General features: G+C 40.1%; 1 protein-coding gene across 5 annotated transcripts in view; it reads right to left on the bottom strand.

Annotated features, from left to right (window-relative positions):
* Positions 1–23840, bottom strand: part of SLC10A7 (solute carrier family 10 member 7) — a 253553-nt gene that overhangs the window by 41341 nt on the left and 188372 nt on the right. For 3 of the 5 annotated variants that reach the window (XM_060116059.1, XM_060116040.1, XM_060116036.1), the window contains 3 exons: positions 15372–15455; positions 5202–5367; positions 4002–4053 (listed from right to left, as the gene is read on the bottom strand). In XM_060116059.1, coding sequence (XP_059972042.1) covers positions 4002–4053; positions 5202–5367; positions 15372–15455 — 302 coding nt within the window. The remainder of the gene's footprint in view (positions 1–4001; positions 4054–5201; positions 5368–15371; positions 15456–23840) is intronic. The other 2 variants (XM_060116066.1, XM_060116048.1) reach the window with 1 other exon arrangement.

Below are 23840 nucleotides of genomic sequence, written 5' to 3' on the forward strand. Positions count from 1 at the left end.
GGAGATTAATCCTTTGTTGATTCATTTGCAAATATTTTCTCCCATTCTGAGGGTTGTCTTTTCGTCTTATTTATAGTTTCCTTTGCTGTGCGTCTTTAAGTTTCATTAGGTTCCATTTTTGTCTTTACTCGTTTTAGGAGACCTCGTCTATCACCAGCTGTGTGGCACTAAACAAGTTACCCAGAGCTCTGGCTTAGTTGGCCCATCTCTGAAATGGCTAGGAGACTTCCCAGGAATAACAATGTTCCTCTTCTCTCCTTCCCTCCCTTTCTCCTTCTCCTGCCCTCCAGGTCACCCTCCTTCCCTCCCAGGGCTATGGCCTGAGGCTGAATGAGACATCTGGTTGAAAATGTACTGATAAGGGCTAAAGTACCTAATGCAAATATTTATATTTGTTTTCTTCCTTTTCCTTTCTTAATAGTTTCTTTTGTCACTCCAGGTTTCTATTACTCTAGTTATCAATCTACCAAACTATTTTGTATATACTTTTAAAAGGCTCCCAATTACTGCTTTATTTTTCTAAGCTTTTTCAACTTTTTTCTTCTACCTTTGAAGCTTCTGAAAGTTGCAGAAAGCTTAGGTCACTATGGACAGTGGACTCTTGGTTTGATGAATCAACTTGCCATTCCTAGCAACCGTGACAGAGAAACGTCCAAAAGAATATATTGCAAAACTAGAAATGCTAATTCTCTCTCTTCCATAATTCGTTTTTGAAATAATATACACTACTGTGATATAACAACTATTTTACAGTAGCTAACATTTCTTGAGCACTTACTATATACTAGGTATTATGCTGAGGGCTTTATGTGCGTATTATTTAATTCTCCAAATGACCCTATGAGATAGGTACTACTACTATCTCCATTTTATCAATGAGGAAACTGACAAAAGTTACAAAGTTATTAAACAGGATTGAAACTTGAGTCTGTCTGACTCCAGAGTTGGAAGTTTTAACCCTGATGCTCTTCTGTGGATAGATAAATGAGAACACAGAATAACAACTCTCAAATGTATTTTAAATACTCAAAGTAGAAGAGTCTCCCCTGCCAGACACAATGACATGCTACACAATGGTAACATGTCAGGTCTGTAAACCTAAGAAATATTAACCAGGTAAACAAGTGTTGCAGGGAAGTTGAATTTTCTAGGCTGGGTCTCTCCTGGTTTATGCTAAACTTCCACCATCAGAGGTCAGTGGCATGCTGTACAAAAAAAGACAGACTGATTTCTATGTTGAGATTTTTGTCTCTGGATATCTGGATTGGTTTTAGCTTTACTGAACTGGCAAGTAAAAGAAAAGAAAAAACCCACCACAGGCCAATTTCACTAATTTTAAGAAGGAAGAAACAAAAAGTAGAAAAAGAAAAGAACTCAAAGAATAAACCAATGGGTCCTAGTTCTAACTCTTGGTATCTTTGACTAATTTGTGTGTGTGTGAACTTGGAGAATCCAGTTATATGCTCTCTACAAATTCCCCAACCAAAACAAGTATTGTGAACATTAAAATTAATTGAAGTAGTTTAGTGCAGTGGAAAAAGTACGGGTAAATTCTTTTGGAAATGTCAAATGGAGATGAATTTCAGTTCTAAGTGCAGTATTTGCCATCTGATTTTGGGTAAGTTACTAAACTACTAAAATCTGATTTTAGGCAAGTCCCTAAACTACTCTAAGTGTGGGTCATCATCTTCAAAATAGCAACAGAAATGCATAGCAATCTAGTCTTTTGCTGTCAGATTTACACAAAATAACATATGCACAATCCCTGGCACAATGCCTGGCACAGAGTAGGGTTCAATAAATGTTGGTATTTTTCATTACTCCAATAAAATCCTCAAGTGCTATGGGGTCTTCCAGCATGCAAATAGAATGTGAAAATCATAAATTTTCTCTAACTGAAACATCTCCAAATTTTAATGGCATATTTTGGGGCTACACAACCACTACCCAGGAGCACGATTACGGCTACTCCATATTCTGTTGTTTACCAAAGAACATGCATGTCTGGCAGTGGGCCAAGCAAGTTCAAAACACAACACAACTTTAGTGAAGGCAGAATAAGGCAGAATAGAAGGGCCTCAAAACCACAAGACTTTATGAAAGCCCAGCCTACTCCATGCTGAAAATTCTCACTTCGAATTCAACTACTTGTGATACTCCCCTCCCCCAGCCCTCCTTCAGCAATCCCAGTAGTGGCTGTTCTGTGCTTTTCAAGGAACTTTTCAGTCACTGACAGTCTGATATGATAGGATGACTGGGTCTGAGGATTACTTCTGTCACAAGGACCAGCAAACAAACAGCCAGCGGAAGGCAAACATCTTTTCGAAGGTGACGTAACAAGCCATTTACAAAAAGAACTTTAAAATAGCTCCTACTCTCAGACTTACCCAATTAAGTCACATTTTCTCTGTGACTTAATGGCTCCAGGCTCTACTTTTACTTCATAAATCACAACCACAAGCTTGGGAAAATGCTTCAAATTACACCAATCAATAAATTTTTATTGACTGTTTACAACTGGCCTCGTGCTATAGCAAGTGCTCTAAGAGCCAAGTGCCTAATGTGAGGCCTGAGCCATCCACGCTCTGACGCTATTTCAGGCCCCATAAACAACACAGGTCCCTTCCCTTGTGGCAGCTCAATGCCAGCACCTGGCATTCAAGGCCCTCGCAATCTGGCCCCAGCTTACTTTTCCAGTGACTATTATTATTTTTAATTTTCCTCTACTCCTATTGTTCCACCAGGTCTTTGTGTGTGTGTGTGTGTGTGTGTGTGTGTGTGTTTGCATGTCTACTTTTCCTTTACTCTTTCTTCTTCCAAGAACTCCCTCTTTGCATCTGTGTTTGCTGAATAATTAGCTATTCTTTATGACTCACATCAAATCCCATCTCTTCCATGGAGTCTTGTTCTACCACTCTCTTTGGAAGTGCCTTCTTCCTTGAATTGACTCCAGGTTGTGTTACTGTCGCACTAAGAGAACACTCAGTTACCAATGCATATATCTAGTCTATAAACTCATACAGGATCAAAATCATTGTTTGTGGTATTCACTAGGGTAACTTTCTCCTACCAAAGGCTTAAGTCATATCTGTTGAATGTATAATACTGGTGGAAGAAGTGAGGCTTTAAGAACAGGAAAGATGGACTAGGACATGGACACAAATTTTGACACGGGGTCAGCCTGAGCAAGGGACAGAAATGAGGATGCTTGAGGTTCTTCCAGGGAACAGCAAAGATTTTACCTCAACCTAAAGCTTAGGTAGTGTGAATGCTAGTAGTGGTTCACTTGGCCCCCCAAAATGAACCTCATTCTGCAGGCACTGGCTGACCATTGAAGGTCTCCGAACAGGAGACCTATTATCAGGACTCTGAGTTATGGGAAGCAGTAGGAAATACACAAAAAAAGTTCAGTCTGGAAATGAAGAATAACAGTACGACATGCATGGCAATAGTCTAGGGAGAAAGAGCAACGAGAGCCTGAATTAGGGAAGAGGCTTGGAAAGCACAAGAAATATGATTACCGAGGTAGGATCAAGACATTGAAAAAATAATAATGTGAAGGATTCCAGTCTGAGTAACTCTGTGGATGGTAGTTGCATTAAAAAATATGAGAGAAAGAGGAAGTACTGGGGAAAAAGATTAATTCCATTTTGAATATTTTGAGTGTGAGGTCTTGTTAAGACAGTCAGGTGAAGATATCCAAATGGTAGGTGACGAGCAGTGCCAGAGCTCCAGAAAACAGTGCAGTGGAAGGTCTAGGCTTCATCAGCAGGAAGCTGAGAGCTCGAGCCAGTAGAACGGCTGCCTAAGCACAAAATGTGAATAATGAAACGAGGGCCAAGAACAGATCCTTTGGTAACTTCTACAACTTGAGGGCAGCAAGAGCAAGATGCAACAGTCGGGAGACAGGAGACCAAGTAGAAGAATGTAGGGGCCGAGAAGCCAAGTAAAGAGCATGATTCATCAATTAGGAAATTAACAAGAGATACCAGATCACTTACCTCGTTGAAAAGATGAATGTTAAAAGCATAAAACTCAGCTGAATGGAACAGACTGAAGAAAAAAAAAAGATTAAATCTAAATTAGCACTGTAAAATCAGTATCTGTAGCATACTTACTAGTATGCTTCGTTTTATCTGAAACTTATGGGAATTCAAATAGAAAAATAAACAAACGAATAAGTGAAACACACACACATTGCTAAGCTGACAGAATCATTTAAACTAGTGGGACTCAACTTGTTCTTTTTATTTTATTTCTTCCATGCCTCGCAGCATGCGGGATCTTAGTTCTCCAACCAGGGATCGAACCCGGGCCCCCTGCAGTGAAAGCGCACCTGGGCCCCCCCCCAACCCCCCCGGCAGTGGAAGCGCAGAGTCTTAATCACTGGACCACCAGGGAAGTCCCTCAACTTGTTCTTAGTGAAGATATCCTCAGATATAACCTATGATATTTGCTACTCAGGGTAACTCTAAAACCCTCTTTGATTTAAAGTTTGGTTATTCAATTTAGGAAGAGCTGGTTTGTACTATGAAAAATAGCAAATAGCATAAATGTGGTAGCATATAACATATATTTTAGAATGACTCATGTTGCTTTTAATAACAAAACATTCTTTGATATTATAATTACCAAAGTAGTCTTTGGTATTACTGGGTGAATAGAACAAAAGGTTAGTTTTGGACCCTAGCAGTTACTTGCATTTTATAGCCTGCTGCTTCTTAAAATGAAATGATATGACTTTGGGTATATTTTAATAGAAAACATTATGTAAATAGTCACATTTTAACCAATGCAGCCAATTACTATACTTAGAAAACAACAGTACCATATATTATACATCCCACTTTTAATTCACAATAAAGGGTAGGATTAGCTTCAAATTACAATAAAATAAATTGGCAAAAAAGTGCTCAATCTAGCATTTGAATTTGACAGGTATTATGGCTTCTTTCATCTGGCATCAACTATTGTAAATCGGACATAAAAAACAAAGGAGATTATGTCATAAGTGCATAACTGATGTCTTTTTAAAGAACAGATACATACGATAAAGTCACTGAGTCCGTACATGCAACACAAAAGGAAGTATTCTTTTCTAAGCAAATGAATATTGGCAATGAATTTAGGGACCACAGATGGCTTTGCTTTGCTATTGAGGAGGCTGAGGAGTAGCAAGGGTATCCCACCTTCCAACTTACTTATGAACAGTATGAGAATAAGACTGAATCTATCCAGGTCGATATTTGGGTTCGAGAACGTGTCACAGAAGGTTGTGTAGATTATCATGAGGAGCACGCTGCTGCTGACAGCACCAAAAGGAGGCTTCTTTCTTTCAAGCCAGTCCTTGATGTATCTTCGGACAATCTGAAACACAGAGACCAACAGTTTGCCTCTTTTCAGACGTGGAGGGAGTTGAACTGGGCATTGCAAAATGATTCTGACAGCAGAAAGACATAAAGGAAAGAGAATAATTTGGAGGATGGCCATAGGGGATTTCAAAGCTTTCCTGCCACACCACTCTTCTCCTGGGGAATTTAACATTTGTAGTGCAACTTCCACTGGTGTCCATAAGGACAGTATATTTTCCACTGCATTCAAATCCATCCTTAATCATGCCAATGCTCTTTGCTAGCTGTCACTGAGACATGCCCATTAAGCCTCCCCAAAGTTTATCTCTTCTGCTGATCCTAATGGATGTGTGTAATTATCACAGTCCCCTTTGCCTCGATGGACAATTCCAAGTGCAACTTTGGGAATCTTAACAATCTGACATCTTCAAGAATTTCAAGACAGTAGATAATCGAAAATGATCCATGGAACATATTAATATTTAAAATGCTAGCAATGCACCAGAAGTTTTTAATTAAATTATAACTCATGCTTGAAAAGCAAAAGTGCATGTGTTGTGGGAGTTTAAATAATTCAGACTCTGAATATCTAGAGTTTTTGTGAATCCAAAGACAAATGCCATTTGCATGCTTTTAGAATTCCAGAATTAACACTTAAAAATGAATAAACCTGTCCTAACTTTCCTACAAAAGGATGAGTGAAATATGAAGTTATCTGGCAATCCTCTCATATTTTAAAATCAAGTCAGATATTTCAAATCAGGACCGCCTAAACATTGGCGATAACTTTAAGTTTGGATATAAAAGTGAACCGCTCTATTTAAACCCTTTGGCTTTTGAAAGAAGCTAAACAAACCCGATAATGAAGACTAGAGTTGAGAGACATGAAGTTTTGAGTCACTCATTATCCTGCATAATTGAACATGAGATTTCACAACAGGCTGAATTACCATGATCCATTAGCAATAATGAGGTCAGGGAACTTCTCCTGACAAGGCTGATGGGGGTCTGTCATCTTCCACTCTGTCACTAAAAAGGCTTAATTCGCAATGAGGCATGCCTTCACCGATACTCAAGAACAAATAAACGACTCTCCAGAGAACCCGTGAACAAACGGCTATTGGATAGATTTCCTCCGACCTCAAGGACTCAGTAAGTAAAACAAGTGTTGAAAAAGGGTGTCCTGGCAGAAAGCTGACCAGTTTGTATGAAGTACAGGTGCAGCACCTTGAAGGTTGGGTGGGGTGGGAGGAGAACGCGGGTTTTATATAGAGAGATAAATAGCGGTTAAATATTTTTAAAAAGTAGATCTTGTAATTAAAGTTACAGCTGGATTTATAAAAAATCATGTTTTGTCTTGGCACAAGTGATCCGAAACCACAGTAATTTATCTAGTGTTCATTTCTTTCTTTAAAGTTTAAATGTAGTGAGGTAGAGAGAAATAAGAGGAGTTCTGTCACATAGTATTATGGACTGATGTATTAGCACACAAATTTTGGTGCCTGAGGGACCCAGATAGTCCCATGTTCAGATATGTCACCATGGGGGTAGGTGCTTAATAGAAGGCTACAGAGACTTCACTTAAAAGGTCATTTCATTATCTGTTGTTTCTGGTAGTATAAAGCTGGTAATTGGTCCAATTCAGTGCAACCCAACTTATTTAGGAAATAAAATAAATGGAAATTACACAGAGTTATTGAAATTGATACTGTCCTCCAATTTTATTTTAATATATTATGGTTAAAAACACAGAAGTCCTCTCTTTGCAATAGGTTATAGAATGTATGATCCCAATTCCAAAAGTATTGGGTTGGCCAAACAGTGCCTTCGGTTTTTAAGTAAAAATAAAAGACACATTTTTCATTTTCAAAGAACTTTATTGAAAAACATATTCACCCTTTTGTTTCACTACCTTCTGCCATTTTTCAGGCAACTTCATAATTCCATCTTCCCAAAACTTTTTATCTTTTTGAGCAAAGAACTGTTCCAGGTGCCTTCTACAGTCTTCCAGGGAATTGAAATTTTTTCCATTAAGATAATTTTGTAAAGACAGAAATAAATGGAAATCTGAAGGTGCAATGTCTGGTGAATATGACAGTTGAATCAGAACTTCCCAGCCAAGCTGTAACAGTTTTTGCCTGGCCATCAAAGAAACATGTGGTCTTGCATTATCCTGTTGGAGGATTATGCATTTTCTGTTGACTAATTCTGGATGCTTTTCATCAAGTGCTGCTTTCAGTTGGTCTAACTGGGAGCAGTACTTGTTGGAATTAACTCCTCGGTTTTCCAGACGGAGCTCATAATAGAGGATTCCCTTCCAATCCCACCATATACACAACATCACCTTCTTTGGATGAATACCGGCCTTTGGTATGCTTGGTGGTGGTTCATTTCGCTTGCCCCATGATCTCTTCCATTCCACATTATTGTACAGTATCCACTTTTCATCCCTCCTCATGATTTGTTTCAAAAACGGAATGTTTTCATTACGTTTCAGTGGAGAACTGCATGCAGAAATATGGTCAAGAAGGTTTTTTTCGCTTAACTTATGTGGAACACAAACATCAAAGCGATGAACATAACCAAGCTGATGCAAATGATTTTCAGCGCTTGATTTGGATATTTTGAGTATGTTGGCTATCTTCCGCGTGGTATAACATTGATTGTTCTCGATTAATATCTCGACTTGATCGATATCAACTTCAACTGGTCTACCTGACCATGGGGCATCGTCCAGCGAGAAATCTCCAGCACGAAACTTTGCAGACCACTTTTGACATGCTCGGTCAGTCACAGCACCTTCTCCATACACTGCACAAATCTTTCTTTGCGTTTCAATTGCATTTTTACCTTTCTTGAAATAATAAAGCATAATATGCTGAAAACGTTGCTTTTTTCTTCCATCTTCAATATTAAAATGGCTACACAGAAGTTCACCAATTTTGATAAGTCGTTTTTTTTAAATGCATGCTGATATGACAGTTGTCACATATAATCTAACAAAATTGTTTCGAATGAAGGTAAAGACAACTAAGTGCTACTAGAGCCATCTTACAGAAAAAACTGAATGAACCTTTTGGCCAACCCAATAAAAGCGTCTTCTTCCACTACCATCGAGCCCTCTGACAAAATAAACAAATAAATATGAATGAGGTGTAACTCGAAAGTCAAAGCCATTTTAAAAACCAAGACAAATCTGTAGTCATCAATCAACTTTATAAGCTGTGATTTGACTCAGTCAACCTTATTACCTCTTTCTTCGTTACAAAGTACTCAAAGTCTCATAGTATATTAGGATTCTTTCAATAGGCAAGAAACATGGGCTCCAAATCCTGCATCCTGCATCCTCCTAGCCAAAATGACTTTCTTCTAAACTCTAGCTCACAGAAACACATGCATCCAAAATTAAATGACTTTTTTGCTTTTCCCTGTGGAGAGCGAAGGGGAAAAAAAATCCTCTTCAGGAATCTTTTTATTTTATTGTCTCACCTTCTACATTTTGATTTTCTTTTTTTAAAATTAAGCACAAGGAAAGGTTAAAGGGAAACTAAAATTTGAATCCGTGTACTTCTAATAAGCTGAGTGACATGTCAATTACTGCATGACCTCCAAGCTGAACCCCTGGAAAAATAACACATCTTAGGTGAAGAAGGTTGATATGCAGAGGTAAGTGAGAAGTGTAACAGCCATCATTTTGTTTTCTTCATTTTCTTTTTCAGGGTATTTTCTTATGTTTTACTTTCTACTCTGTCTCTATACTTATAAATTGATTTTTGAGTGGGGATATATAGTGGATAATTTTTCATGTTAAGTCTGAATTTTAAAATTTCTTCAGGTGGCTTTAATTTTTTTAAGATTATTTTTTTCATGTGTTTTTATTTAAAAACAATTTTTTTAAACTTTATTACAATTTTTAAAGGTTGCTTTCCATTTACAGTTATTACAAAATATAGAGTCTATTCCCCGTATTGTACAATACATCCTTGAGCCCATCTTACACCCAGCAGCTTGCACCTCACCTTCCCCTCCCCTACATTACCCCTCCCCCCCACCACTGGTAACCACTTGTTTGTTGTCTGTATCTGTGAGTCTGCTTCTTTTTTGTTATCTTCAATTTTTATCCTCTATTCCACTGAATCCATACATTTTCATAAGCTGCTTTGTTTCTTCATTAACATTCTGTTGAAATGTATAGTAAGGGATATGATATCAACTCCAATTATGTAACGCTTATTAAATATTGAGTAGATTCAAAATAATATCTGTACACTTTCTAAAAAAGTAGAAACAATAATAATAGATGAATACAAGAAGCACCCATCATCTACTGCACTTTTCAAAAATTCTTTCCCTCTATTATTTACTTCCATTCTCAGGAGCAAGGTTGTGCAGATATTATCCTGCTCAATTTACAGTTGTAAACAAGGGCATAGAGACCCCAAACAGCTTGAATATAATGTTAAAAAGCTAGTCAGGTGGATGAGCAGAGCTCTGACCTCTATTTCCTGAGGGAATAATAGTGTAGGGGTTCAAGGTACAGACTTTGGAGCTTCTTACTTTGTCATCTTGGGCAAATTCCTTAACTTCCCTATGCCTCATCTCTAAAATGGATATAATATTAGTTGTAGTGAGGACTAAGTAATTAAATAAATATAAAATGCTTTAGAGCCAGGGACTGTATGTAGTAAATGATGGCTATTCTTATTTCCAAGTCCCAGTTTGGTGATGTTTCTCTCACAACACTGTTCAGCAATACATACCACTGCATAACGTAAAAGTCACTGTTCTCTCAAAGCAATTCAAGTGAAGCAATGAAAACAGTTCATATCTAATTTTATAAATGCAAAATTTTACTAGCATTAATAACATTAACTGCAGCTTTAGCTGGATATTATTTAATACGAAAAGCCAATCTCAAACTGTGAAACAAATCACTAATGAAAGACTAGAGAATGCATAAATGATAAATAATATGCTTTTTTTTACTATTAATTTATTGAAAGAAAAGTGGGGTTTAGTGTGTTGTTTTTAAAAATATTTTTCAAAGGTGCTGGAAATTCAATTTCATTAACATTTATTCATAAATCTCTCAAATTTAATACATAAAATAAGTATTTGTCACAAGCACTTAGATATATTGAAGGCTTTAGCGGAAGAGAAGAAATATTACAATAACAGACATTTTATTTCTTTCTAGAATTGACAGAAGCAACAATCTCCCAACCATCTATGGAAAGACTAATCTTATCTCACAGAGTCACAGCATCTTCGAGCTGGAAGATACTATACTCCTCGTCCTACAAATGAGGTAAGTGAGGCCTAGAAGTCGTGTGTATAGCCAAGCAGTGGCAAAGATCAAACTGGACCTCACGTCACATCATAGTCAGTCAATAATGATTTCAACCCCAAAGAAGTACTGTTTGGAGAAAACACACACAAAAAAAGAAAATAAAATCCACTCTTAGAAATATAAATAAAAAATGGAATGATGAAGTTTTTTTTTTTTTTTTTTTTTTTTTTTCCGGTACACGGGCCTCTCACTGTTGTGGCCTCTCCCGTTGTGGAGCACAGGCTCCGGACGCGCAGGCTCAGCGGCCATGGCTCATGGGCCCAGCCGCTCCGCGGCATGTGGGATCTTCCCGGACCGGGGCACGAACCTGTGTCCCCAGCATCGGCAGGCGGACTCTCAACCACTGTGCCACCAGGAGAGTCCTGGAATGATGAAGTTTTATCATCACTAAAAGATTATGGAAAATATTTTCAACTCACCCTTCCTGGTCTTTTTCTTCTCCCTCTAGTTCCCGTTGTTTATTTAAAAGGTAACAATAAAATCTCATTTAAAGATGCATATAAAAGTCTATAGGGCCTCCCTGGTGGCGCAGTGGTTAAGAGTCCGCCTGCCGATGCAGGGGATACGGGTTCGTGCCCCGGTCTGGGAGGATCCCATATGCCGCGGAGCGGCTGGGCCCGTGAGCCATGGTCGCTGGGCCTGCGCATCCGGAGCCTGTGCTCCGCAACGGGAGAGGCCACAACAGTGAGAGGCCCACATACCGCAAAAAGAAAAAAAAAAAAAAAGTCTATAGAGATGTTTATTTTCACAACGTGGCACTGTAACCATAATGTGGTTACAGTGGAGAAATGAGGCTACGTTGTCAGGAATCTAACTCCTCTGAAGTAAATAGTACACTGAGCACTTCTAATGAGGGCTTCAAAGATTGCATCACAAAGGTTAGGTCTGTCAATCAATTACAAATGAGCAGAGATAAAAGAGCAGACAAGGTCCCTGGTCTCATGGAGCTCATGTTTGAGGAGATAAATAAAAAGCAAAACAACAAATAAATGAGAAGCAGTTAATGATCCACACCAAATAGTGGTTTAAACTGGATAATACATGAGTGATTGAGTGGGTAGCCTCTGGAGGAAGGGAGAGGAAAGGTCTTTCTGAGGAGGTGACAGGTGAGAGGGTGTTGCAAACAGAAGTACCAGCCAGTGCAAAGGTTCTAAGGCAGCATCAAGGCTGGCTGCTTTCAGAAAACAGAAGCAAAGTCCGTGAGACCCAAGGGTAATGGGCAAGTGGGAGAGTGTTAGGGAGAAGTAAAAGGGACTTGAAAGCGGAGGACAGGCTGAAATAATCCTGTAAGGAAGCAGAGTAAGATATCTGGAAAGTACTGAATGACATTTTAAATTTGGGGTCATGAATTTAAAACAAGATGAGAACCAATCATATGTTTCTCTCTAGTGAAGCTGGAGACCTAGGGAAAATGGCTGCTGGGGGTACTGAGGGGATAGGTTCAAAGTTTTCTTCAGCCAATGTTTTTATACAGCTTACACCCAACTACTGAGTATGCTATTAAATATACTTATGATAGAGTTTCCGCTTCCTGGAAGCTCACGGGTACATTACTGTCTCTCCTGAGAAATACGACGGGTGAAGTAAGATGGGGGAACTGGAGTTTACTCTAGGCCCAGGGAGTCAGAGCACATCAGAGGGCGTCTCTGTCTTGAGTCTTTAGGAGTGAAGAGGAGTTTGCTGGCAGAAGCGACGGCGACGAGATAAAAGGCCTGGAGCGGTGAGGGGGCACCGTTGGGTGAGGGGACAGTGGGCACACCGCGTGGCAGAAGAGGAGCCTGTGTGAGGGGGACAGTGGGAGGGGACAGGTTGGGGTCAAACTGAGAGGGGCTTTGTGGGCCACACGAGGAGTGGGCGACGGGGAACCACGAGGGAAGTTTCTAAGGAGTGGAATAACATAATCTGGTTTGTTTTTTAGGACTACCCTGGAGTGGGGAACACATTAGATGGGGACTGGAAGAGATTCCCAGCAGAGAGACAGGGTTGGGAGGTGCAGTAATTTAGACAAGAGAGGGTGAAGGTGTGGCACCCTCTCTGGCATGCACGGGGCTGCAGATACCAGAGCTGAAAGATTTTGGAGGCAGAAATGGTGGCATTTTGTGCCTGCCTGGATGTGAGGGAGTAAGGACGTTAGGCGGCAGGGTGGCTTCTAGGGGGAGAGACCAGGGGTGTGACTGTTAATTCCCAAGACTAGAATATAAGAGGTACATGCAAACACATCTACCTTGTAAGTGGTTGCAAACATAAAGGTTTCCCCTTTGAAAAAAGCCATGAGGGTACTTTGGTACTAGAGAACTTTTTAAAAACCAGCCCTCTTGCTTTTTGACTACCTTTACTGCTTTATAATTTACTGTAATGCTTTACTACCAGGCACGCAAGCTATCTAACAATTCATTTTTCTCTCTGGATAAATAGTCTTAATTACATAAATAATCACTATATATTTAAAAAATCCATTGAATAGTGTAGACAAAGTTTTTTTTTTGTCCATATAATTGAAGACAAACATTTATTATTAAGAGAGATTGTTTCTGAGATCCACTAAGAGAAGAGTGTGTGAGCCCCGAGTTATTATATGGAATTAATTTCAGAACCAAGAGAATAAGCATGGGTTTAAACTAATACTGTCCAGAGCTGAGCAGGGCAGGTAGGTTCCTCTATAAGACACAGCATTTCCCTAAGTGATCGTAGACCTCTCACGAATTCACTCCCTCCCTCCCTCCCTCATCCAACGTATTTATTGGGTGCCTATGGTCTGGGTATGTAATGGCAAACAAAGCAAATGTGGTTCCTGTACTCATAAAGCTTATCGTCTAATGAGGGAGACCAACTGTTAACAAGCAAACAAAAGATAAATATATATTGTGACAAAGGCCAAGAAAGGACTCAAACAAGGTGCCACAATAAAGAGTAAAAGGGAAACATACTTCAGGTAGGTGAATTAAAGAGCTCAATGAGCAATGAGTTGCAGTGGGAGGGTGGGTAGGAAGACATTCTAAACAGAAGAATTAAGCAGCAATTGAGAAAAAGCCAAGGCTAGAGTTTAGGAAATGGGCAAAGAGTTAGAGAGGTAGACGCTGTAAGACTTATTCAGAATACCTGTTATGTGAGCAGCACTGTGGGAATATTTTTTCAAGGATTATCCTATATTTAATTAAATGGTATTCTCTGAGTGCTTTTAAACCCTCCCCCTTTACTGTAAGTTTAGACCCTTTCCTAAAACTAAAATTAAAAAAAAAATAGCGCATGTGTAGTGGATGCTGTGTTGTGCCCCCCAGACCCATCTCTTCAGGAACGAGATGCTTATTCCCATATCTGCAGGGCATGTTGATTGACTGAAAGATCTCAGTTGACTTCCTCTTTGGGAACTGCTGCTAAGAGAGCAGACTCACCCAAGGGCATACCGCGGAGGGGCAAGGAAGCCAGCATCTGATGACTGCTCAGCACAAGAGGAGAGAAACCAGGCACACGTGTCTTAGGCAGGACAACTCTGAGGGGGTGGTCCAGCCTGAGGCTGTGGCACCTTCATCCCCATCCTACTTGTCCCACTCTCCCAGGTGTTGATCCCAAGGGCTCTCCCCCATTCAGCTTCCTGCATGGAAACCTCTGTCTCAGAGTTGATTTCCCAGAAAACCTAAGACACCATGTAAATAGTCTATACACACACCATTTTTTTATTGTTAGTGCCTCAAAGAGTTGCTTCCTGTTTCGTATCTACAGGGAATTTGAAAATGATGATGAAACTATACAGCACTTACCTGTATCAGGTTCTGTGAGGACAAAAACTTTACATGCATCATATTTCATTAGACGCTCACAACAACCCTTCAAGATAGGTCCCATTATTACACAGTTTGGTAAATTATGAACCTGGAGCTAAGGAGATTAAACGACTTGCCCAAGGTCACACAGCAAATAAAAGGCAGAACTAAGAGCTAGAGTCTAGTTGCTCTTAAACCAACATCTGTGCTCTTTGTCATCCTAATGTACTCTTTTTTCTAAGACTCACTCACTTTAGCAGTACATTAAATTCTGTACGCTGTTACTGTGGCTACCTATGATGAAAACAACAATGACAACCTTGGTTCTGAATCTGTATGCTCATAATTGAATTATATGCTCATCATCAGCCTGTTATAAGAAGTTAGGAATTTCTTCTACGAGTCTAATTCAGTAAGAATGATAAGGGAAACTAAACTTTCTAAGGTCTAATTTTAAGAGCTAATAGAATTAAATGTTTATTTTATCAGCTACAAGGTCACAAATATGATCACTGCTATCGGAGGAGCCTAAGAATAAGAAGAAGCCAGTCAAATGCAGACGGTTGTCCCCCAAATGGTCATAATTGCTGAGACCTTATCAGAAATCAAGGTAATGATCTGCTAGATGTTTCCAAGCTAGCTACATAGCTACAAAGAAGGGAAGATAAATTTTAAACATCAAGATTGTGTGCTGGTGTCCCTATATATAGCTATCTGTAAAGCAGATGGATGTTAATTAAAAATATAAAAAGATGAGACCTTTGTGGCTGAGGAAACCTTGTGTTGGACAGTCTTAGATTTTCATTTAACCATCTCTTCCTCTATCTTTTCTCTCGATTGTCCTGACATTACATAAGAATTCACAATTTGATCTATAAAGAAAAGAGCAGAGAGAATTGGAGACCTTACCTGTCCAATAATGAGAGGAACCACAACAGTCATAAAAAGCTGAGAAAAAATAGATGTAAAAGGCACAGAAGAGGAGGAGTGAAGCTGTAAAACAAGAATACGAGGAGTTAGAATCACTTTAAATCCGTTCTCAATACCGCTGTTAACTAGTGTAATAAATGAATTCTCTCACATGCACAAAAACTTGGTAGCTATATACAAGGAGCAAGTGAAGTTACTTTTATTTTTGAAATTTAGCACGAAATAGACTGAGTAGTTTAATATATAATTTTTATTGGGAGACTAAGATTGAAGAAAAATAACTATTGTTTTGCAATTAACTTAAATTTCTTATTATTAAATACATTTCTGAATTGTAAAGCCATTCTGTGTTCATACTGTCTGTACTCATATGACATATTTCACCTGTATTTCACCTGTAATCATAGTTTATGTGATTTCTATTTCACCCGTCTGCAGATACCTAAAACAAACAAGTGTGTCTCATTATTTTATTAACGAGATAATATTTTTATTTATGTAAATGAAATAGTTTCTAACTTTCCTACTCCTCCAAAACAAAGGCAATGATTCTCATATCCTTTAAAATTCATTCTTAAACAAAATCTTGGAAATGGGAAATCCTGAAATGGAACTTATTTTTCAACTTAAAATTTTAACTTAAAATTTCCTAAATTTGTATGTCTTAACGTTGTTCAGAATTCCTGTTTTGACTCTGTCCTCATTTTTTTGATTCTTTCTTTGCTAATGACGGCAGTCTCAGCTTCATAAAGATGCTACTGCCAGCAGCACAAGGCAGTGTTTCTCTGTGAACACAGTCACACACTCACATTAACCTCAACTGCCAAGACCTGCTGTCTTCCTATTAACTTTCTAATGTTTTTTTCAAAATCTCCTTTCTGGACAAATAGTAGCCTGTTCCATAGTTGTTTATCCCTTTCATGAGTCCCTTCTGCAAACAGGTTCTCCCAAGCCATCAGTGATGATCCCCCTGGCCCTTGGAAGTTACTTTCACCTTCCGCTGCAGACCACACCTCAATTTTCATATTCACCTAAGTTTAGTTAAACTTGGAAATATCTTTTGGAAAGTAATTTTTGTGAAAGATGTGGAGGAGGTAATGATGGAGGGCAGAGAATATTTAATAAAACATATCAAATATTTAGACAAGTGAAGTCAATAGCTCAGAATGAAGTGATGTGGGACCAGTGTTTTCACTGATTTCTGATTTCTGTGTGAACTGGCTTACCGAAATCTTTTCTATGCCCTGGTCTATTTTATAAAACTCTGTCCCCCATCCTCGGCCCCAATTTATACGCACTCAGAAGATCAAGAATGTATGCCCTGTCCATCAGTGGCCTGCCTCCACTTAATACTGCCTTCAACACTGACCACTGGCTGTCAGTTTCACCCACAAAAAGTGTAGCCTCTAGCCTTTTCCTCCAGAACAAATATAAACGAAAGAAATGCAAGCAGAAAAAATGAAACTGGTGAAGAACACACAGGATCTGTGGTGTGTTAAATGTTACGTGGCCGTTAGATATTTCTTTTTAGGCAAAACCAAAGTATTAAAAGCGAATGATTACACCCTATTTTAGAGCAACGATGTCTTTGAAGTGCAAGGTATTTAACAAATATATTCTCTCCACAAATATTAACCCTAAGGATGCTCCTGGGGCAAGGACTGAAATAAGGAAAAATATATTTTACAAAGAAACTGAGGCACTGGATAATTAGAAAAATAAACTTTAAAGAACAAAGTTTTCAAGTTCAGAAACATTCGGGTCAATGTTCTATCCATAGGTTTCACAATGTTTGAAGATAGGCAGTAGGGGTCAAGGTGATAACCCTCAAGTAAAAAGCCTCAATTCTTGCCTGAAATCTCATGGGTGATCTCACATATCTCTGTTCCCCTTTTTATCTCAACTTTATTAAGTTATTTAATGTATTTTTAAAATGTTTTCATGAATAATCATATGAAGCTATATTCCCTCTGTCAGCCGAGTGCTTATCGCAGGAACTGGCACAGAGAATATGTACGCAGAAAGCATAAACCTGTGCAGAATGGACAGATGAACTAATTTGTAAACATGGGGTGCTAAAAAGATATACACAAAACTTAAGTATATCTAAAAATCTCTATTATTATGTAGCATTACAAAATCAGTTGGTATTATTCTTTTCACTGCTTGTTTATCACTAGTAACAAAATGAATTCGAACGTGCACGTAGAAACTAAAGGCATCTATTCATAATAAAAACCTAGAGAAGAAAGGACCAGCTCACACGCACGTGTGCCCATGTAAAACAACAGAGCGAGCCTGGTGGTGCATGTTCCCTCCCTCAGTTCTCCTCCACCCCCTCCTTAGCTCCTTAATGCTGCTCTGGAAGGGAAGACCTAAAATGGATAGTATCCTAACCTGCAAGAGACTTGTAGTCCCATTAGCTCTTTTTAAAGATTGAAAACTGAGGTCCAGAGAGAAGCAGCTTGTAATGAACCCTTCTAATACCTGTGTTATGATGTGAAATTGGCAGTGCTTCTCAAACACATGCAAGCAACTCTTCAGCCAGATCTGCTCTGTGATAGAAGCCAGATCCACACTAGGAAGGCTGGTTAGTTTAACCATAAAGTATTACTGCAGAGCAGTAAACTCAGATCAAATGAAGAGAAAAGTTAAAATGTGATTTCATGTATTGAGTCCATTTGGGGGGTTCTTTTTAATCCTAATTCAAGCTAAAAGGGAAGTAGAGGAAAACCCATTTCAACTTTGGTGTTGAAGAATATTCTGTGTTTCACTTTCTAGATCCATCACGTAATAGACCACCTGCACGTTCAGTGTTTGGGAGCCTCTTGCTCCTAGAAGACAGTGGAAAAGGCTATGGGGTGAGGGGGAGGGTGGGAGGTTGTCCATGATCCCCAAGGTCCCTTTGTCCTCGAAAACACCCATGATCTCTGATCCACTTGATTAGGAGCACAGGTTAGAGCAGCCCTCCTCTGCGGCTTTGTCAGATCAGAGGCCAGAGCAAGCTAGCCAAGGATGTAAGTAACTGGGTACACGATACCAGACTAAGTACGGTGGAGATGTTGGGAAGGAAGTCCTGCATGGTGGCTTCCTTAGAAGTGGCTCTGAAAGGAAGGAAATCTCAGTCCTGGGGTCTAACTTGGCATAAGTCCTTTCTTTTGAATCGGCCACCAGACCTGTCGCTGTGGTCATTTTGAAATGCAGAGGTCCCCTTGGGGAGGTTCCTGACACTATGAAGTATGCCCTGGCATCCATAAGAAAGAAGAGTGAGCATCTGCATTTGAGAGCATGACCAGAAAGTTACAAGACCCAATCATTTTGCATGCAGAGTTGATTTTAACTAAAGCAGAAGGAAATACGCTGCCTGGGCTATTTGGTTCTTCACATTTTAATGAGGAAACTCATGTAGTTTCTATTTCAGAGACCAATGTGTTTGGTCTCTGAAGCATCAATTATTGAAGCATCAATAATTTGCATGTTTGGATAAAGTTGCGGGTTCAGCATAAGCTTGTGTCAAGCAAGTGTTCTGGGCTTCGCGGAGCCACCCGGCAGGTTTAAAGTTTCTACGTCTCACATTGCCAACCCGTGCTTTAAGATATCGCATGTGAAATAAACAGGCATTGGCTAATCTCTTTCAGGAATATAGTGCTTTAAAGCAGAGAACTCACAATTAGGTTTATTTGTTTTAATCTCATGCTGCGAAGAAACGTTTCAGTGAAAATTAAATATGTGGGAATGTAAGATCTTTGTGTTCAATCATTCAAATGGTAACCGGTGCCTCCTGTGGGCCAGAGGCATGTTCTCAGCCCCAGGGATCCAACAGTGAACAAAAAAACCAAACCCCCCCTCTCCAGGAGCTGCTTTTTCAAAGTTGAGGTCTGCATGCGGGTCCACCCATCACCAAGTGCACACTCCTTTCTTTCCCCCGCTTATAACTGGAAAAGTTCTAGTCTTTTCCTAAGAATTATTTCAAGCATCCCTTCTTTGGGGATTATTTCCAAACCCTCCTCCCCAAATGCAGGCTCAGCCACCCCCTCTTTTGTGGCTCTGTGTTGCCACTGTACCGCTCAGAATCCTTGGTTGTTCCTGTTTACACATCTGCCTCTCCCAGTAGACTGTATGTTCCTGAAGGTCAGGGACGCAATCCTTTTCATGTTTATGTTCCGGGTGCCCAGCAGAGTGACTATGTTCTATATCTAGGGTGGTGGTTCTCAAACGTTAACATACCAGACACACCTGGAGGGCCTGTGGAAACACCTGTTCCTTGGTCTCACCTTCAGAGTTTCTGGTTCGTAACACCTAGCAGGAAGGACGAGGGGAGGATGGGGAGAATGTGCACTTCTAACCAGACCCCAGGTGATGCTGCTGCTACTGCTGGGCTGCGGTTTACCTTTGAGAACCACTGAGTTAGTACACAGTATGTGCTCCAGAATGTGTGCTCACCTAATGAATGGCCACAACACATAGGTAGAAAGAGAGGCTTGACAATGTTTTTTCTTCTTTCCATCCTTCCAGCTTTCGGTAAGTTACAGAGCCCTGCTGAATTCACAGCCCCAAGAAAGGACCAGGAGCCTCACACCCAATCGTCTCCTATAATTACAGATGTGGTAACATTTATTGCGCACTGCTCTGAATGCCTCCTGTTGAATGATTGAATACAGCGACCCCTTGAGGTGGGTCTCATTAGTACCCCCGTTGTCCTAGGAGGAAACCGTGGCACAGAACACTTGAACAGCTTGGACATGGTCACCGTACCTAGAAAGTGACGGAGCCGGGATCTCAACCCAGAAGCCCTCACACTGAATCCTCACATTCCACTGCACATTAACGACAGAAGCGACAGAGCAGTGAGATGGGGGAAGGGGGCAGGAGTGGAGGCCAAAACTGGCCTCCCCTTACCTTGTCCATGTGAGAGAAAGAGAAGAGCGTCTGTGTGTCTGTATGTGTGTTTTGTAAGGGCTGCGAGGAGACAGGGAGCTGGACGGCAGAGGCAAAAAGACAGAGGGGAAAAAAGAAGAAAAGGGGATGGGAGGAGACTGGATAAGCAGGGGACGACGGTGCAGCCTTTCTCACCTGGGTTTCTGGATTCGAACCACAGGACACCGAAAATTATTTGAGCAACTCTCTTCTTAACTCCCTCGAGTATGGCACATCACTAGTGCCAGGGTAGATGTGTGAGAAAGAAGTTAATCCAGTATATACAAGGCCTGCTTTAGGGCATTAGGGTTTCATTTTCTAACCTGGCAGAGAAAGGCTGAGTCAAGTGAAGCAAGATTGGCGCTATCGATCCATTCAACTTAGCAATTGTTTGATTAGGAAAGAATCTGGGGGGGTCCAGCCAGTGAAACTTTACAGGGCCAGACTAAGCAGACTCAGAAAGACAAATAACTAAATACTTGATGAAGAGACACTGACCGTCTGTAAAATCATAGTTATCAGCCTACAGTTATTAGAAAACAGATGGTGCATTTTAAATCACTCCTGTAAGTGAGCTGACCTGTAAATCGTCATTAACGCACCAGGTCCTCACTTGCTCTCTGTGTAATCAGCCTTTTATCTCCTACCAGGGAAATCCATTAGCCACAGGCGTTGCAACTATTTGTGTCCCTTCTCAGCTATTAAAACATTATTGTATTCTATAATTCACCCTGGATGATCGGTCTTCGCTTTCATGAGTCCCACATTCAGAGAAAAATAAGAATAGATATTTGTAGTTTATACTGTAAAGAATTTTAAATCTCCTTTGCGAGGAAATCAGGAAGAAGCCACTTCAGACCTATATACAAAGCAGGATGAGCTCCCTTCTGGCCCAGTTCCAGCCCCTCACCTACATTACCCAGAGCCCAGCCCCAGGGGAGGGAAAGAAGGAGGGGACTTGCTTACTATTGGATCTAACTTTCTTGTACCCACACACAGACATTCTGGATGTTCATAAATACTATCCCCTTCCCGTCACAAAGACAAGGCATTCAGACATAAGAAGGGAGAGTGTCCCTAGGCCTTGATCCCCTGAGCCCTTCTACAGTCCAGTCTTTCCCCAGAATCTATAGTCCAGTCTGTCTTTCATTCCATGCAAACTGAACAGATTACTTACATGAAATCAATGACTTAAAGGTATACCAGGCTGACAGGCTCAGTGGAAAAATGACTGTTATTTTTATGAAAATTAAGAATATGGTTGTTAAAAAGCCATATTGATTTGGCTGCATGTATCAAACTAAAGATGGGTTATGGCATGGAACGTCTATATGTAGTTGAGGAAATGATTGCTTTTATTTATTATTTATATATCTAGATGCATGGTATTTTTCCTTCTCTGAGCAACAAAGAATAAAATAGGTTTTAAATGATTTTTTTAAAGATTAAAAAATATGTAAAACATTTCTTTTTGTTATCTGCTAATTTAAAACGTAAGATGAAAAGATTACTTTTCAATAACTGATGGAAACTACATACAATTGTAAGTTCTGTTTATTCAAACAACACAAGAATTGTAGTGAAATGTGCCCAAATGAACTGTAAATCAGCTTATCGCCCACAGAGGAAAGCTGTGTGGAGATGGGCTTCCAGGACATGGCTGGCTAGAGGCAGAGATACACAGAGGCATCTAGAAACAAGCTTTCTCCCTTATTCCCTGACCACAGGATTGGGTCTTGTCAATCCTGAGTTTGGTTCAGGAACCACAGAACCTGCTGTTGCTAATAGTCCCTTAAGGAGACAAAGATTTAAGTTCCTCGAGAAGACGGACCAACAGGCAAGGGTGGTGTAAGGAAGCAGTGTCCTTCTCACTTCAGCCAGATCATAACTGCCTGGGGAGCAGCCGCTGGTGTTGGAGCAGGGACCAAGGTGCAAGGAGAAGCCTGGCTAGGACAGTGCTGCACCTGAGCTCATCCCTTCAGATAAGTCTGCCAAGTCCCAGAGCAGCAGTGGACTTGGCCTCTCTGGGTCAATGGTCCTTGAAAGGGGATGGGGGTGGGGGAGTTTATCAATGTTGCTTCTAGAGCATTTGACAGTGGCTAACCAGGTACTCCCCTGCTTCCCCATTATTTCAACAAGGTCTGGGGGAGCCCCAGGAAGAGCATTTACAAAAGACTCCACAGATTATTTTGCGTTACAAAATTCTCCCTGCGTGAGAAGCATCCCTGCATGATTTATACACGCAGTCAGAAGATAAGCTGCTCTCAGGCTCGAGGAGATGAGATCCGTCTTACTTGCTTTAGGAACAAACGCTCCTGGGCACATGGCGGAGAGTCTGGCTCTGGGTGGAACAACTGAGGCAATCAATAGGATCATTTCTCTTCAAGTGCTTTATGTTTTATCATCATTTTATACATCGCACACGTATGTGACCATCAGTTATGTAACCATCATTGGGAACATAGTACAAAAAATAATCAGAGTACTTGTACGTGACACTAATGTCTGTATTTGTTGTTTTTGTTTTTATTGATGGGATCAAAAGTTGAAGGACTTTCTATCACAGGTAGCCATTTACTAGAGAAACTAATGATGACCGTAGCCTTGAAAGCTGCCACTGACGTCTCTCCCCAACCCTGACCTCGCGCTTCTGTGAACTCCTATGAAATTCAGTCTGAATCACATAGTTTAGTAGTTAATTCTTCCTCTAAAATTCTTCCATAGTCTTTATTCTTCTTTACCTACATGAGGTTTAAGTTTCTTCAAGGCAATAATTATGCCTTATTCTGTTTATCTTTCCTATGTTACCTAAAATATATATGTCCAGGAAGTAGTAACTGAGTGCTGATAAAATGTCTTAAAATCACCTGTCTCCTAGGAGGCATGCTTTGTAAGCAAAACCTGGAAGGAACGCTGTCTGAAAGCACCCCGTGTTCTTGACTAGTCTTTGAACCTAAGTTTTCTCATATAGGTGAGGATAATACCTACCTCTAAAGGTACTCATGCTATTCACATGGGAATATGCATAGAGTACCCATTATACCTACTCAATAAAAATTATTTTCCCCCTCTCCCCACCGTCCCCCTCCCCTTCTGGAAAAACAAGGTTTCTTTTAAAGTGTCCTGAGAATTCAAGCTGATTGGATTTAAGAACTGCTAAAATGGAAAGTAACAGAAGAGACGGTCAGACGAATGGAGCATACAGTTAGCCTACAAACAGGGCCTGGTGTGAATGCATGGGGGTGCATGTACATGTTTGCGTGTTATGCACATGTGTGTATATATGTCCAAGTATCACAATGCCTTCTAAAGATCTACTTGATGAGGGGCCAGATTTCTAAGAAATCAAGTCATATAAAATCAATTGATATAACATCAGAGCTGGTGGTGCTCCCACTTACTTAAGGGGCGCTTACATTACTATTGAATGGATAAGCATGAGGGTGAATGTTTTTTATTTTATTTTATTTATTTATTTATTTGGCGATACATGGGCCTCTCACCATTGTGGTCTCTCCCGTTGCGGAGCAC

Source organism: Mesoplodon densirostris, chromosome 1 (assembly GCF_025265405.1).
Source record: "Mesoplodon densirostris isolate mMesDen1 chromosome 1, mMesDen1 primary haplotype, whole genome shotgun sequence".
NCBI lineage: Eukaryota > Metazoa > Chordata > Mammalia > Artiodactyla > Ziphiidae > Mesoplodon > Mesoplodon densirostris.